The sequence below is a fragment of the Oryza brachyantha genome, chromosome 1 (genome assembly GCF_000231095.2).
Source record: "Oryza brachyantha chromosome 1, ObraRS2, whole genome shotgun sequence".
Classification (NCBI taxonomy): domain Eukaryota; kingdom Viridiplantae; phylum Streptophyta; class Magnoliopsida; order Poales; family Poaceae; genus Oryza; species Oryza brachyantha.
In genome coordinates this window covers 28,864,900-28,880,325 of record NC_023163.2, presented here as the reverse complement: position 1 = coordinate 28,880,325, position 15,426 = coordinate 28,864,900, and the positions used below count along the sequence as shown (strand labels likewise).

Sequence of the window (15,426 nt, the reverse complement as noted above, 5' to 3'; positions counted from 1 at the left end):
ATGCTATGCTGGCCTACATCACATAAAACTAACAATAATGTATTGCATCCATACACAACGGAAAACTGCAGCCAGTGAGGCTGCAGAATTTGCAACCTGGCGCTTCCTCTGTTTAGGAGCATCACTGCAGGATCTTGCTCTTCTTCCCAGCGTAGATCGCTAGGAGATATACAGTAATGCAGGCGGCAACTGTGCCAAGGGTGGTCTCCCAAAAGTGCATGTTCGAGATCCTCGCCATCTCGGGGGTCTCCGGATCTTTCATTAGGTCGATGTGGATGTTCATGCCGAACAAACTCACGACCACGATGCCCGCGGTGACCACCACCGTCGCCGTCGTCAGCATCACGCCCATCTGCAGCAGCTGGTTCTGCTTCTCGTCCAGCATTATGTTGATGTAATCTTCAGTGTCATCCGCGTATTCACGGATCTTCGCCATGTAATAGGCACAGCACATGTTAGTGAGTTAGTCCACGGAAACATTAGAGCACGCATGGAAATCCGCAAGTGATATGGAATGCAAAGACACAAAGTACGTAACGGCGTCAACTTATAGTTTTAACTGTCTGTTCGAAGAACTAGTGTCGATTTCAATGACAAACCTTAGCAAGATTTCATCAGATTTTTTCAGCAGAAATCCTTACAGAGTTTATAGCTTAGTATTGCATATCTTACTAAATTGAAAAAAAATCACTAACTTGTACAAACAAACAGTTGATGATAGCACGACAGTCATTTCAATAACGTTCTGCCTAAGCATGGAGATGGTCAGTTTGGTCAAATAGTAATACTTCCCTCTGTTTAATATTACAAAATATTTTGATCCTACTTAGATTTAGATCCATCCAAAGCGGCAGAGCTACATGTAATCACAGGGTTTTTGCAAAACAACCTAAAAACTATTGATATTTGTGTTACATGCATAGAAAATTTGAAGAATTTTACAATTTTGACCCCCACAAGTTTTGGTAGCTGGCTCCGTCACTATTCATCCCTGGATTAATATATATGTTATACGGGTAAATTGCACTTTGTGCCACATATAATTACTCAAGATAGGAGAATATAGATTTTTTGTTTACAAGTGATATCGACAAGCACTTTGGATCTACTTTAAACCTATCTTTTCACTTTGGATATGACAACTTTGACGTTGTTGCAGTTTAGATATCCTAAACAATTTGGTAATGAAATGTAGCCCAATGTATAATTTACTCATGTTTTATACATGTCTATTAATTAGAATCTACGTGAATCTAGAAATGACCAGACTATTTTATAATATGGAAGAAAAATAATAGCTATAATAAGGGAGAAGAGGAACATACATGATACAAAGTATTCAGTGTTCCATCAATCTGCACGAAGTAAGCTTCCAGAAGCATCTCCAGCTCTTCAATATCCGGCTTAACATAGATGGAACTTTCGCGGCCACTTTCTGTCTCATCATCATGGCCTTCCTCCTCCCTGCATACAAGTGTAACTGAAAGATTAAAACAAAACCCCACGCATCGGCAATTCGGCGTATGAACTATCCTTATCTAATCAAGACAACCTGTCAACATCCATTTCCTGTTACTGACGAATTCAGGTAGTTACATCACCTACTTGGAGTCTTTGAACCTACCAAAACCAGAAAGAAAGGACAAATTCAGGTGACATACCTATCATCGTCATGATCGACTGATGCATACTTGTTTGAATCCGCTCTGCTCAGCGACCCACTGAGTCCTTGGAACGAGAGCTTCCTCGTCAGGTACATCTCCGACATGTCCATGTCGTCGTCCAGCAAGTGCTCCAGCTCATCCCTAACCTACGTGCGAGAGCAAGAACAGGTGGCAAAATGCTTAGAGGCCATCGCCCTCAGCTGCAACTTACACAGTTACACGTAACCTATCAAACGGAGTCCGCAGTTCTTGCGTACCTTCTGCACGCGCCCTGAGAGATCGACCATGCGACTCTTGAGATTCCTTACGTGGTCCAGGTTCAGCGTGCTAACCTTTGATCCCAGCTTGTCCAAGGCCGGATACGCCTCCTTCTCCAGAGAGCGAGTCTGACACCATTTGCAGAGGGAAGGAAGTGAACATGAATATACCATATTGATTCATTCATCGGCAACAGCAACAGGCAAATTCTCTATTAGCAGTATACCTGAGATTCCAAGCTTTTGCAGGCGTGCTCGAGGCAAACCTCGAGCACCTTGAACTCGAAGGGCGGGATCTTGGTGGTGCCAACAATGCTGAGCGCCGGTGGTACGTTCCCCTGATCTCGCTGCTCCATCCCGTTGCCGCGATCAGTCGCCGGATTCGTGCTAGGCGCCGCGTCCTTTCATGCAGAAGGATCATCGGAGTTTCAAATTACCACGAGGGGAACAGGATCAAATCACACAAAGTCAATGGCATATCAGTTCACAGATGCAATCTGCTACAACCAATGCAGCCAAGAGTGAACATGGCGCCTGCGCCTGCGCGTCTGCCTATATGGAACGGGGAGTGATGGCGGCGATGAGATGGTGTACCGGGTGCGAGAGTCGTGCGCGGAGGTCGACGAGGAAGGAGGCGAGGACGACGTCCTCGTGGTCGGGGACGAGCACCTCGGTGGCGGTGATGATCGCCTTCACGCCCTGGAGCCTCACGACGATGGCGCGGTCGCGGCCGAGGATGGTGGACGGGTACGAGAGGACCGGGTCGAGCACGCGGAGGTCGCGCCCGGGCAGCCCCGTCATCTTCATGATCTGGTGCTTCCCGAACTCCACCTTCCGCTCCTCCCCCGCCGCCGGCACCACCAGCCACTTCCGGTTCACCGCCGCGCCCTTCCTCCTCGCCGGCGGCGGCACCGGCGCCGGCGCCACCACCGGCGACGGCTGCGGCCTCCGCTCCATGCAGCTCGATCAGCGCGGCGCGGCGCGGCGCGGCGCTAGTTCGTTACGATTTCGCGGCGGCGAGCTCAACGGATTTCGAAGCGGAGGAGGGTTTTGACCGGACCCCGAGACGTGGCCTCTTTTTTTTTTAGGTGCGCTTCCAGAAGGGGAGGCGCGCGCGCGCGCCGCCACCGTGACGACCCGGTGATTTTCGCAATTTCGCGTCCGTTTTTTTTGTGTGGCCTCCGATCCGCGCGAGCTGACTTCCTCCGTTACTAGATGATAATTTTTTTTTAGTTTTTAATACAATATTTTAATTCTTTGTTTTATTTAATTTTTTTATGATTAATATTTTTATTGTTATTAAACGATAAAACATGATAATATTTTATTTAGAACTATTTTTTAAAAAAATTATATAATTTTTTAAATTAAACGAATAGTCAAACATTGTTAAACAGAAATAAAAATTAAAATTATTATAGGATGGAGATACTATCCGCTGCTACTCGATCGGTTCTCGCTTCCCCCGGCAGTTTTTTTCCACCCGTTGGTAGGCGATAGCATATCGTAGCAGTGACAGGTGTGCTTCCGTCCGTTTGACAAGTGAGCATGGAATTTTTTTTTGGACGCCGAGGGGAGCAGCATCTTTGTGTGTTAATAATTGGTTTGTGGCATCCAACTTTGGACGATAGTGTTGTTCTTCCTTCTCTCCTCTGGATTATTCCCCTCTTCCGTGCCGGTCTTTCTTTTTTGGTGTGTGTGTATCTCCTGGTGGTTTATTCGCCCGTTCAGCCCATCAATACGAAGGCCCATACTCAATAACGGGCGGGGATTGAAGCCCGTTTGAAACAAGACCGAACCGGGATTTTCTTATGTGGGCTGGTGTAGGTTTTGGCCCATCCCACCACAGCCTGAGATGCCTTCGTTGTAGTGTGGATAATGTCTTTGGTGGGGCCCACGCAGAAGTTAGCTGTTCACTTTTTTTTAACGTTTAACCGTTCGTCTTATTAAAAAATAGTATTGATATAAAAAATAATAAGTCGTGTTTAAAGTTTTTTATAACAAACTAAGTCACAAGCAAAATAAACGATATTTTTATAATTTTTTTAATAAGACAAATGACCAAGTTGAGTACCTACTTACCGGAAAGAACATGTTTTTACATCATTTACGTGCAACGTTTGAAGTTTTGTTATCTGATGATAAAATATAAATATTATTTTTATGCATGACTGGTTTTCATTTTTATAAATTTTTAGTAAAACACATGATTAAATGATTAAGCGGTAGATTTAAAAATTTTATAAATACCGTTAAATGGGAACCGACACGTTGAGTAGCAGCCAAACACAGGAGATGAAGAGCGCAAAGTCTTTTTCCTCTCGCACCGGAACTCCAGAAGCGTCATCTGGCTCGTTCTCCGCTTCCCAAACTGTAGCAAAGCAGAGCGAGACAACGTGCAGCGGCAGCTCCCACCCCCTACCAATGGAATCGAGGGGAGGCGGTTTGGTGCGCCCGCCTCCGTACCACTAGCTCTCCACCGTGCCCACCGATCGTCGGCGGCGGCGGCGGCAGCGGCCGCCACCATGCTCCAGCTCCGGCTCCAGCCCCCGCGCTTCATGCCGCTCCCCCGCCGCAGGGTCGCTGGCGGCCACCACCGTCGCCGCCGGGCCGCGGTCCCCGCGCCGGCCCTCGCCCTCCGCTCCCAGTGGCGGATCCCCGACGTCGATGCAGGTGAGTGCCCATCCCCTTTTTAACCTCGCCGAAGCCGAGGGCGGCATACCCCGAAGTGAGGGGGGTTTTGTGACGCAAGCTGATCGCTGGGTTGGTGGCGGGTCTGCAGATGCGGTGCAGGAGCGGGTGCGCTCATGGCTGTCCCGGGCGCGGGGGGCCATCGCCGACGCGGCGAACGCGGCGCGGGAGAAGGGGAAGCAAAAGGAGGAGGCGGAGGGGAGGAAGAAGCGGCGGAAGGAGGTGCTGGAGGAGCAGGCTCTCGTCGCTGTGCCGGAGATCACCGTGGAGCGGCGGGTCGGTCGTGGCTGGCTCTCGCTAGACGCTGTCGTCGCCATCGAGCAGTTTGCCAGGTTGGTAAAGTTATCTCCGATTGCGCTTCTACAGTTGATTGATCATTGTGGTTGACTGATTGATGGAAAATGAGTGGTCTTATCTCTGTCAGTTTGTTCTATGGATCATCATGGTTAGTTATTGTACTATCATCACTGTTATGCAGCTTATGCTTCACCTGGCATATGATGTTCTGAGTTGCCATATATCATCAGTTTGATGTGAATACGTCACTAGGCAAAACGATGATCCAATTTTGGTTTGGCTAAATTCAGTTGTTAGGTTTCTATCATTCTATGTATATCTACCGTGCTGTCGGTAGAACAAGGACTAGCGGTATGGAGGAGAGGAGCAATTCTCACTAGCACGTCTTTGTTCCTACCAACTTGTATCACACAAATTACACAAATGGGCAATTGGTTAAGTATATAATACAAGTTCATGGATGATCTGGTATCCATCCTTTGAATTTCACTTATTTACATGAAGTTCTTTTTCAGGTTGAATGGGTTAACAGGGAGGAAGGTGCAGAGGGTCTTTGAAGCTCTTGCTCCTGAACATGTTCATAATGATGCTCGAAATCTGGTTGAGTATTGCTGCTTCCGTTACTTGTCAAGAGATAACTCTGATTTGCATCCAAGTTTGAAGGTAAAATAGTTACTAACTCAGTATTGTTGTTTTGGTGAAGTTTAATATGTGCTTCAGTGCTTCACACTCAAGCTGCATTCCCTATCAATCAACCGAACATTATTGCATGTTTATTGCTCCTTTTTTTTTCCAGTTGTACTTTTTGGTAAGTACTTATGCTTGAAATGTTTGGCAGGAGCTTGCATTTCAAAGGCTGATATTCATGACTATGCTTGCTTGGGAAGATCCATATGGTGAAGATGATGACACAGAGTCTTCACTAGATAACTATTCTATACTGGTGAGATGTAGTTCATCTGTACATATTCACATTGTCGATAACTTAAATTCATTCAATATTATTGAGTTTCTTTACTTGAGTACCAAAAGATGGATTTCTGAGTTTGTATGTTAACATGGTAGGGAAGACTTGTTGGAGAAGATGCCTTTGTCCGAATTGCCCCTGCTGTGGCAGGTGTAGCTGATGTTTCAACGGCTCACTATCTCTTCAGGGCCCTTCTTGGTTCTGAAAAGGGGCTTTCATTAGATCTATGGACAACATACCTTGGTGAACTTCTGAAGTAAGATTGCTGGCTGTAATCACTTCCCCCTATCTTTTCGCTCATGCTTATGCTTATAATCCAAATTTTGAATTTTAAAACTTAAATTTGGAGTTGATTTTTGGGTTTTTTTCATCATAATTTAGTTTCCAGTCTTTGCCTTTAGATCGTTAAGAACATGTATATAAAAGTTTTATTCACAAATTATTTTCTAATTGTTGATAAGCGGTTTTGCTTATGCTTAATAAAAGCAAATCAATGAGGCAGTAAGCTTCTCAAGTTTCAGGAAACGTATTTCTAACTTCAAGTTCTATGTACACGACATCTCTTTCATTAGACCTTTGGCTTAGATCTTAGGCCAACAAGAAATTTGATTGCTTGGCTGTTGATGGCTCTTGCTGCCGTCATAAGTCAAATTAGTGTATTTATTATATGTCACTTTAATCTGGTGAAGCATGATCATGTTGTCAGATTCTGTGCAGCAATTTTAACTATTAATTGTAGTTCACAATTTCAGCTCTCTTTTTCATATGCCCCTAGGGAGTACTACTGTATATGTTGAATGGTTGTTCACTGATACCTGTTACAGAATTCATCATGGGAGGCAGACACATAAAAGTGGAGATCATTTTTTGTCTGATGAACAAGTCCTATGCATAGGCTCTAGTAGAAAAAGACCTGTTCTGAAATGGGAACAGAACACTGCGTGGCCTGGACACTTAACCTTGACCAACAAGGCACTCTATTTTGAGGTATGAATTCATACTGGAAAAGTGGATGTATGTATAGTTTTTCAAGAGCGTTCTTCTGTCACTATCCACACAGATGGCCTTCTGTTAAGGATACTTAAGCATCATCATGATATTGATTCACTATAATCTTTCCCATGTTATGATAGCAAAGGAAAATTTGGTTCTATGTTCTTTAGTACCAATTGATGTTATTTGTAACAGTCAAATAAATATACATATATAAGTTACAAAGATGGAACATCTTTTCTTTCATCAAATAAGTCAGATAAAAAATGAAAATTGTCAATCATGTAATTTGTGAATCTTGGTCCCCCTTAACAATTTTTACTTGTGGCTTCTTTTGGAATTTCGCAAGATGTGATGACTTTGGGCCCAACTCCTCCATCTTTGCATTGATATTGGCAGGCCATTGGACTAACAGCTACCAATAAACCATTGAGGCTTGACCTTACAGATCGTAATTCAAGGGTTGAGAAAGCAAAGGTTGGACCATTTGGATCCAGACTGTTCGACTCTGCCGTATCTGTTTCATCTGGTTCAGTGTAAGTATGCCTGGTTACTCTCTAGAGAGTCCTTTTTTTTTTACTTTTAAGCTGCTATTCACAACTTGCTAGGAGAACACTATGACTGATTACTGCCAGATTGATTGGTGCAAGTGTGCAACCATACCAACAATACACCATAGTACTCCATTTGTGAAATCACTGTTAGCCGTTATTAGCTCATAAATACTTATTTTACTATAGTCAGGAGGTTCTGTTGTTGCTTCTTGCTATGAAATTTTGATCTGTTACCATTTCTCTATGGGAGCAATATTCTTAAGCATATTGATTATTCTATTGGTTTGTAGTTTTACTATAAATTGTATATTTGTGTTAGCATATTGTTTGTGCTATTTCACTGTAATTATAAAATGCAGTTAGTGATCTCAAAGTAATAATTGATTGTTGACAGGTCCAATGAGTGGACATTGGAGTTTGTTGATTTTGGTGGAGAGATGAGACGAGATGTCTGGCTCGCATTCATTAGTGAAATTATTTCTTTGTATAGGTTCATTCGTGAATATGGACCAAGGGATGATGATCCAGCAATTCATCATGTATATGGTGCCCACAAAGGCAAGAAAAGAGCTGTTAGTAGTGCGGCAAGTAGTATTGCAAGGCTCCAGTCTCTGCAATTCATACGTAGACTTTATGAAGATCCAGCTAAATTAGTACAGTTCTCATACCTGTCAAACGCACCTTTTGGTGACGTTGTTCTTCAGACTCAAGCAGTTAAATTCTGGGGTGGGCCTCTTGTTACAAACTCCAAAGCAGCAGGTCAAAGAGCATCTCAATGGCGTAGACCTTCAGAAGACTCATCTAGTGCTCATGCTCATATTTTTGACATAGATGGTAGTGTATACTTACGGAAGTGGATGACATCTCCCAGTTGGACATCCAGCCACTCGGCCAACTTTTGGAGAAACTCCTCAGTTAAGCATGGTGTAATATTGAGCAAATCTTTAGTTGTAGCTGATAAAAATCTTGTGGAAAAGGCTATGGTTGCCTGTAAAGAGAAGAGCAAAATAGTTGAACGAACACAGGCGACAATTGTTGCTGCTACTATTGAAGGTATTCCAAGCAACATTGACCTCTTCAAGGTATGTCTGTCGCCCAGTTGCATGACTTACAACAAAACAAATGGTTTCTTTGGGGATATTTATACTTGTGGTTTGTCCTGGCACACAATTTAATTTTGTTTTCACTCTTTTCAATCAGATATTTAATTTTGATACTACCTCCATCTTCATTTATTTGTCACCTGTTTTAACTTTGACCATTAATAACATTTAAATGACCAGTTGTTGATTAGTGAAAGCTGTATGGTTATATATTTGTACATCACACATCACTAATATAATATGATATAATTTTAGACATACACCACATTTTTCTAGAAAATACGACCATTCAAAGTTAACAAATAAATAGTAAATAGTGACATTTATTTGAAATCGTAATGAGTATTATTATTTCTTTACTGAAGTTTTGTTAGACAAAATTCCAAGTGATTTTCAGTTGAGTTAGAAATATCTCTTGTTCTCGGGCAGGGGCTTCATGTTTACTTGTTATGCTAAAGCACAAGATTTATAATGTATCTCTTATTTCATGAATCAGGAGCTTATACTTCCTTTTGCAATAGTGAGTGAAAGTTTCAACAAGCTCAAACGCTGGGAAAACCCTCGTTCAACAGCATGTTTTCTAGCTGTAGCTTATACCATCGTATTCAGGTAATTCACTTTGACATATGATGTACTTTTCTTGTTGTAATGCTCCAATGTATCAACTTAATCCAGAGTAGGGATTGTGTGTGCTGGGAAGAGGGATGTAGATTGGGTTCCTTGGTAAGGCAGTTGTCGTGTTTGGCAGCTTTTATTGTACCTGGTTGTAAACTGTAGTTCAGAACTACTGCTACGTGAAAAGTAGTAGGAAAACTATACTTCAATATTTGAAAAAATACCGTTCAATACAAATTCTATATCTTTAAGTTACACTAGTTTGGCATTTGAAAAGTGCATCTAGACTGTATACAGCTAGTCCAAAATGAAATTTTTGGATAATTTATAACAAGGCATTGGTAACCATTTGCTGGATCATTTGCATTTTCTATCTCATTTTTCCAACTAAGTATTGTGCCTTCCAGTATTGTACGCGCAAGTATCATTTTCTTTAACATCTCTCTGTGTTTATGGTGATATGTAGGAACATGCTTTCTTATGTTTTTCCGTTCACCATGATGATGATGGCTCTTTCCATGCTAGCCCTGAAAGGGCTGAAAGAACAAGGTCGGTTAGGTAGATCTTTTGGCAAAGTGACAATAAAAGATCAACCACCTTCAAACACAATCCAAAAGATTATAGCTCTCAAAGAGGCAATGGCTTCAGTGGAAAATTATCTTCAGAACCTGAATGTCTCTCTTCTGAAAATGCGGACGATCTTTTTAGCAGGCCAGCCTGAGGTATGTTGAAATAAATCTCACTCTAAACTAGAAATAACAAATATAAGTTATTCTTGATATTTTTTTGTATGCCTCCCTGGTAAGATCTGTTTGATCATATGACAGGTAACGACTCAGGTTGCTCTCGTTCTTCTAGCATCATCTGCTGTTCTTCTTGTGGTTCCTTTCAAATATGTTGTTGCATTTTTTATCCTTGATCAATTCACGAGGGAGCTAGATTTCCGGAGGGAGATGGTTATGGCATTCGTGAACTTCATGAGGGAACGCTGGGAATCGATACATGCTGCTCCTGTGGTTGTGTTACCATATGAGGATGGTAGCGAAAACAACAGAACACTCCCAGCAAAATCTACGCAACAAACACAATCTGGTAGTGTACAACCTAGTGATACGTATATGGATTCAAGAAATGGAACCTACACACTTGATATTTGAAGCTGTGTGCGCCTTGCTGATTTGTACAGTTGTGTACAGTTGCTATATTACATAAATAGATGATATAGTTCGAATTAGGTATCACCCTCGCGGCATTGATTATGCATGATATTATCTCATGATGAAAAATACCTCCTCCCTATTATCTGTGTTATAATAAATGACACGCAGATTTTTTTCTCACTTTTGATGGTTCATCTTATCAAAAAAAAATATGAAAATATGCAAAAATTTAAGTTAGAATTAAATTATATTTGATAATAAATATCACAACAAAATAGATAATAATTATATATTTTTAATAAAACGAATTATCAAGTATGTGTTAAAAAGTTACGGTGTCATCTATCAGAATATATAAAATATATAGCTGAATACTTGAAATAAGAACTATGCCCAAGCAGCACCTTCCCTTTCAATCGATTAAAACTTTCATGCTCTGTCACTTTAGGTGACAAGCTAGCAACTGCATGTTCATTTGTTTTCTTTCTGTCGACAATCACGTTTGCTTATGACCACACATGCACATGCAGTTTGTACGGGGATCCGGAACGACGTGCATGCGGCATCTTTGTTGCCTGATGATGAGACGGGCCAAAATCCATCAGCACAGTTGTACGATTCTTTTGAGCAACATGCATCTTTGTGTTGTAACCGTGCTTTTGAAGAAAAGGAAGAACATTCATACTTAGCGTGCCAATTACTAGGGCAATCGAACTGCATCCCAAAACCTACGGGCTGCACTACTGGCCAAACATTATTTGGTATTTTGCCGAACTGCTGGAGATGAACAACATGCTCATGTATCTGAACTCTGAAGAAACTTCCACTGTTCCACAGTACAGCGAGTCTACACCCGGGTTGAGTTCAGTGTGGTTGCAACGATCGGACTCCTCACCGTGTACCTGCCGGCTTCGTCCACCCACGTCAGCGACCCATGCAGCACCTTGTCCGTGCCCTTGATCTTGCCATGCATCACGAGCGTGTACTTCTGCGTCTCGCCCTTCTTACCGAACACCAGCCTGCTCGGCGTGACGCTGACCGCCAGCCCGCCCAGGTTGCCCTTCAGCTTCGCGCCGTAGCTCGCCGCGCCGGCGCCGACGTTGGTGACGACCCGGGTGAACGTCTTGGTCTCCGCGGCGGCGCTGTGCCGGTCGAAGTAGGCGATGAACGACGGGTAGTTGAGGTCGGGCGACGACGCGCCGGTGCAGTTGACGGCGTAGGTCGGCCACTGCGCCACCTGCCTGATCTGCGTTATGTTGTAGCCGATGGCGCACATGAGCTCGACGTAGTCCCCCGGGCCGGCGTCGTAGACGAGGCCCGGGTCCGTCGCCTTGTTCGGGTCGATGTGGCCGGAGCCTATCGCCAGCGGCGTCGCGGCGAGGCCTGAGCGGGCCATGTCGTTGATGGACCTGCCGCTGTTGTCCAGCGCCGTGGCCGTCGTCATCATCGCCGACCGGATCGCCGCCGGGCTCCAGTCCGGGTGCACCGCCTTGAGCAGCGCCGCGACGCCCGCCGCGTGCGGGGTCGACATCGACGTCCCGGAGATGATGTTGAACGGCGAGGTCAGGTTCCCGACCACGGGAACGCTCTCCGCCCACGACGCGAACACGAGCGAGCCCGGGGCGAGGATGTCCGGCTTGAGCACCGTCGGGCAGCTCCTCGCGGGCCCACGCGACGAGTACGCCGCCGCCTCCGGCGCCGGTTTCGTGTTCAGCAACGTCGCCCGGAACGTGATCTTGGCCGTCGGGGCGCCGCTCCTCTCGATGTAACGCAGTATCGCCGGCCCGTCGCGCGGGCTCAGTAGGGCGCCCGGGAACGTGAACTGCTCGAACAGCAGCCGGAACGGGTCGTTGGTCAAGAAGAGCCCGCCGGCCGCGTTGGCGTTTTGCACCAACAGCACCGCGATCTGCAGAGCTTCGTAAGAAGCTTGTGCGTCGCAGAGCACGATCTTGTCGCGGTTTTGTTTGATGGCAGCGGATCTGTTGCACGAGCCGAGGTACACGAGCGGAGTGCTCTGGGTGATCACCGGCGAGCCGGCGTAGAGTGATTCGCCAATGACGGTCGTGCCGTCGCCGAGCTCGACAATGCCGGAGAACTCCCTGTCCACGGTGCCAGCGGCGACGGTCAGTGCCCAGGGTGCACCGTTGTGGAGGACTTCGAGGTCTGGGCCATCATTGCCGGCTGAGGTGGACACGAAGATGCCGTGCTGCATTGCGGCGAACGCGCCGATGGCGACAGGGTCAGCGTAGAGCGGCCGCCCGTTGAGGCCAAGCGAGATGGAGAGCACGTCAACGCCGTCGGTGATGGCTTGGTCTATGGCGGCGACGATGTCCGTCGTGTACCCTCCCTCGTCGAACAGGACCTTGTACACGGCGACCCTGGCGCGTGGCGCCATCCCCCGGGCCACGCCGGGAGCGTAGCCGAAGTAGGACGCCCCCGGGACGGGCGAGCCGGCGGCCGTCGACGAGGTGTGCGTGCCATGGCCGTCGGTGTCCCGAGGGGAGTTGACGGCGATCTTGATGTTCGGCAGCGCCGCGGCGAGGCCCGCGCTGAACTTGCGTGCTCCGATGAGCTTCCGGTTGCACGCCTTGGCGCCGTCGAACCGCGTGCCGGACTCGCAGTAGCCCTTCCACCGGGCGGGCACCGGCGGGAGCCCGTCGTCGTGGTAGCTCCCGCTCTCGGGCCACACGCCGGTGTCCACCACGCCGACGATGACTCCATCCCCGTAGCTGGACGTCTCCCACAGGCCCCCCGCGCTGCTCACCCCGAGGAACTCCGGCGTGTGCGTGGTGTCCCGCCGCGTGACGGGCGTGTCGAGGTAGGACGAGAGGAATCCCGGCGAGCGGCTGAGCCTCTCGTGCTGCTCGGTGGACAGCCTCGCGGCGAAGCCGCTCATCGCATTGCGGTACACGTAGATCATGCTAGCGCCCGGCGCGGCCGCCCGGAGCGTGGCCGCGTACCAGCTCTCCAGGCTGGTCGAGCCGTTCCCGCCGCTCGGCATGGCCGACTTGTCCATGTGCACTATGTACGTCGCCGTCTCGGCCGACGCGGCCGCCACGCACAGCCCGACGGCCACTGCCACGAACGCCAGCGACGCCACCATGTCGCGAGACGCACCAAGCGTACGTACGTGACTACGTGTAACCAGCAAGTACCCGTGCCACGACGTAGGCGCGTCATCTTATAGCAGATTGGGGTTAGCGACTTACCACCAGCTGAAAATCTCGGCTTCGAACCCGCGGCAATGCCGGTGGTTGCTTGGGTCCCCGGCGTCCCCGCCGCGAGAGGCCAGGTCATGTAATGTAAGCTGGCGGGGTGGCCCTCGGCGGCATGGCGCGGGTAGCCGGGTATGGCTGTTGGGCCGGTTGATCGATGCGAACGCCGGGCGCGGATACTGGACAGAATGCCGTGTGATGCAGGGTCTCCAGGGAATTTTGGCGTAGGCGCGTTGGCTGGATCGTGTACCCACCAGGTCGCCAGCCACATGCGGTTCTCTGAGTTGTGAGCGCTGCGCGTATCTGATTGACTGGATAGTTTTGACACCCAGACGCAGGAAACTGTTTTAAGCACAAGGACGATGTGTTTGCATGTTATCTAAATAGTTATCAAAAAATATAAAAAATTTGATAGCATGGTTAATATGAGTTATATCACTCTACAAATATGTAAGCTTAAATTCAACTTCTATAAGTTGTAGCAAAACATACAAAAAAAAACTAAAACTAGTATACGAACATTTACAATTATTTTTATTATTTTTATTACCCCATGTAGAAATCGAATTTAGAATTGCATGTTTGTTGAGTGATATAACTCATATTAATCTATCTTATTATTTTTAATATTTTTTATGACTATTTAAAAGACATACAAACAACAGGTGGACATTTACCGTGTGATAAAAAACTGCATTCCCAGACGCACTCACCAAGGAGGCTATCCGTGGCCTTTTGTTGAAAAAAGGCAACATAATATATTTATAAATAAAAATTAATTTATATAAAACTTATATATGTGTTTCTTAAAATTTAAAAACAAGTATTAAAAAATAAGCTATGATATATAAAACTCAAGATCGTTTAAATTTAAAGTTTAAAATTTAAAATTTGATTTATGAGCATGAGAGAAAGACGAGTGTACAAATCATTGCACAATCATTCACGTACGTTGTGCACAACAGCACAAGAGCTAACTCCATCGCACTACGCGCCAGCAAACACCCGAACCACAAGGGCTAGCTGGCGCCTCGCCGCCTCGTCGTGTCGTCATGCATACCTAATAACTATTAAACTTTTTAATCTAAACTATATTTATTTATGTAATAATAAATTTATACACATATATATATATATATGTTGTTATATAGTTTAATCTAGTGAAATTAAAAAGTACTATAATACGAGATTTGCTTCGGTCCAACAAAAAATATCTCGAAATACTAAATCGTTTTTCACCATTGGAAGAATATGCATTGTTAGATCCAACGATCAGAAACGATTTGGTAACATGATGTACGGATACCTTGAGATACTTTATGTTACTTTTTATTGGACTATAAAATGTTCTTATAATATATATCAGAGGATTCTATACTAAAGTCTACGGAAAGTCCTGAACAGTTGCTAGTTCGGATCACAAATTTCCATATAGGTCTCTGCCGTGCACGCGAAAGACACCCAAATTTGCACGTAAACGAGACCGTGAAAATGGACGCTTGCTGTGCAGTATTATTCCGATTTCCGACCAAGAGAGACCCGGTACTTGCCGGCCGCTCACATCTTCCCAGATCACCGCCCCGAACGCGGGCTCGCCGCCGGTGGGCGTAGTCTGCAAGCAGTTTTTTAGCACAGTACACCCGTTCGTTACTTACATGTTCTCTGAATAAATATTTGACAAGATAGATTAATATGAGTTATATTACTTCACAAACATGTAAGTTTAAATTTAACTTCTACAAGTTATAGAAAAAATTGAAACTAAGTATATGTATATTCATAATTGTTTTTTATAACTTTTAGAATTGAATTTAAACTTGCATACTGGGGAGATGACATAACTCATATTAAACTATGTTGTCAATTTTTTTTATATTTTTTATGTCTATTTGATGACATGTAATAGATGA

The 15,426-nt window shown here is 45.4% G+C and overlaps 3 protein-coding genes across 3 annotated transcripts; 1 reads left to right on the top strand and 2 right to left on the bottom strand.

Moving 5' to 3' along the window:
- Window position 1: 1 nt before the first annotated feature.
- Window positions 2-3,000, bottom strand: LOC102701325 (magnesium transporter MRS2-E). The gene is made up of 6 exons (XM_006646446.3): window positions 2,516-3,000; window positions 2,149-2,322; window positions 1,922-2,050; window positions 1,662-1,810; window positions 1,326-1,464; window positions 2-427 (listed from the first exon to the last, which is right to left on the bottom strand). The coding sequence occupies exons 1-6, from the start codon at window positions 2,876-2,878 to the stop codon at window positions 122-124; spliced, it is 1,260 nt and encodes a 419-aa protein (XP_006646509.2). The 5' UTR covers window positions 2,879-3,000; the 3' UTR covers window positions 2-121.
- Window positions 3,001-4,238: 1,238 nt separating this feature from the next.
- Window positions 4,239-10,417, top strand: LOC102701050. The gene is made up of 11 exons (XM_006646445.3): window positions 4,239-4,594; window positions 4,704-4,944; window positions 5,425-5,572; window positions 5,748-5,852; window positions 5,975-6,132; window positions 6,701-6,863; window positions 7,269-7,405; window positions 7,818-8,505; window positions 9,023-9,135; window positions 9,608-9,863; window positions 9,969-10,417. The coding sequence occupies exons 1-11, from the start codon at window positions 4,447-4,449 to the stop codon at window positions 10,296-10,298; spliced, it is 2,487 nt and encodes an 828-aa protein (XP_006646508.2). The 5' UTR covers window positions 4,239-4,446; the 3' UTR covers window positions 10,299-10,417.
- A 504-nt stretch (window positions 10,418-10,921) lies between these two features.
- Window positions 10,922-13,436, bottom strand: LOC102700768 (subtilisin-like protease SBT3). The gene has a single exon (XM_040524972.1). The coding sequence runs from the start codon at window positions 13,402-13,404 to the stop codon at window positions 11,149-11,151; it is 2,256 nt and encodes a 751-aa protein (XP_040380906.1). The 5' UTR covers window positions 13,405-13,436; the 3' UTR covers window positions 10,922-11,148.
- Window positions 13,437-15,426: the final 1,990 nt, after the last annotated feature.

What these genes read in the sequence shown, in the direction of transcription:
- LOC102701050 (XM_006646445.3), top strand. Translation starts at nt 4,447, where the DNA reads ATGCTCCAGCTCCGGCTCCAGCCCCCGCGCTTCATGCCGCTCCCCCGC. An exon ending in TACCTTGGTGAACTTCTGAA is followed by an intron (nt 6,133 to 6,700) that starts GTAAGATTGCTG and finishes TACCTGTTACAG; the next exon opens with AATTCATCATGGGAGGCAGA. An exon ending in TTTTAGCAGGCCAGCCTGAG is followed by an intron (nt 9,864 to 9,968) that starts GTATGTTGAAAT and finishes ATCATATGACAG; the next exon opens with GTAACGACTCAGGTTGCTCT.
- LOC102700768 (XM_040524972.1), bottom strand. Translation starts at nt 13,404, where the DNA reads ATGGTGGCGTCGCTGGCGTTCGTGGCAGTGGCCGTCGGGCTGTGCGTG.
- LOC102701325 (XM_006646446.3), bottom strand. Translation starts at nt 2,878, where the DNA reads ATGGAGCGGAGGCCGCAGCCGTCGCCGGTGGTGGCGCCGGCGCCGGTG. An exon ending in GCGCACGACTCTCGCACCCG is followed by an intron (nt 2,323 to 2,515) that starts GTACACCATCTC and finishes TCTGCATGAAAG; the next exon opens with GACGCGGCGCCTAGCACGAA. An exon ending in CACTGAATACTTTGTATCAT is followed by an intron (nt 428 to 1,325) that starts GTATGTTCCTCT and finishes TACATGGCGAAG; the next exon opens with ATCCGTGAATACGCGGATGA.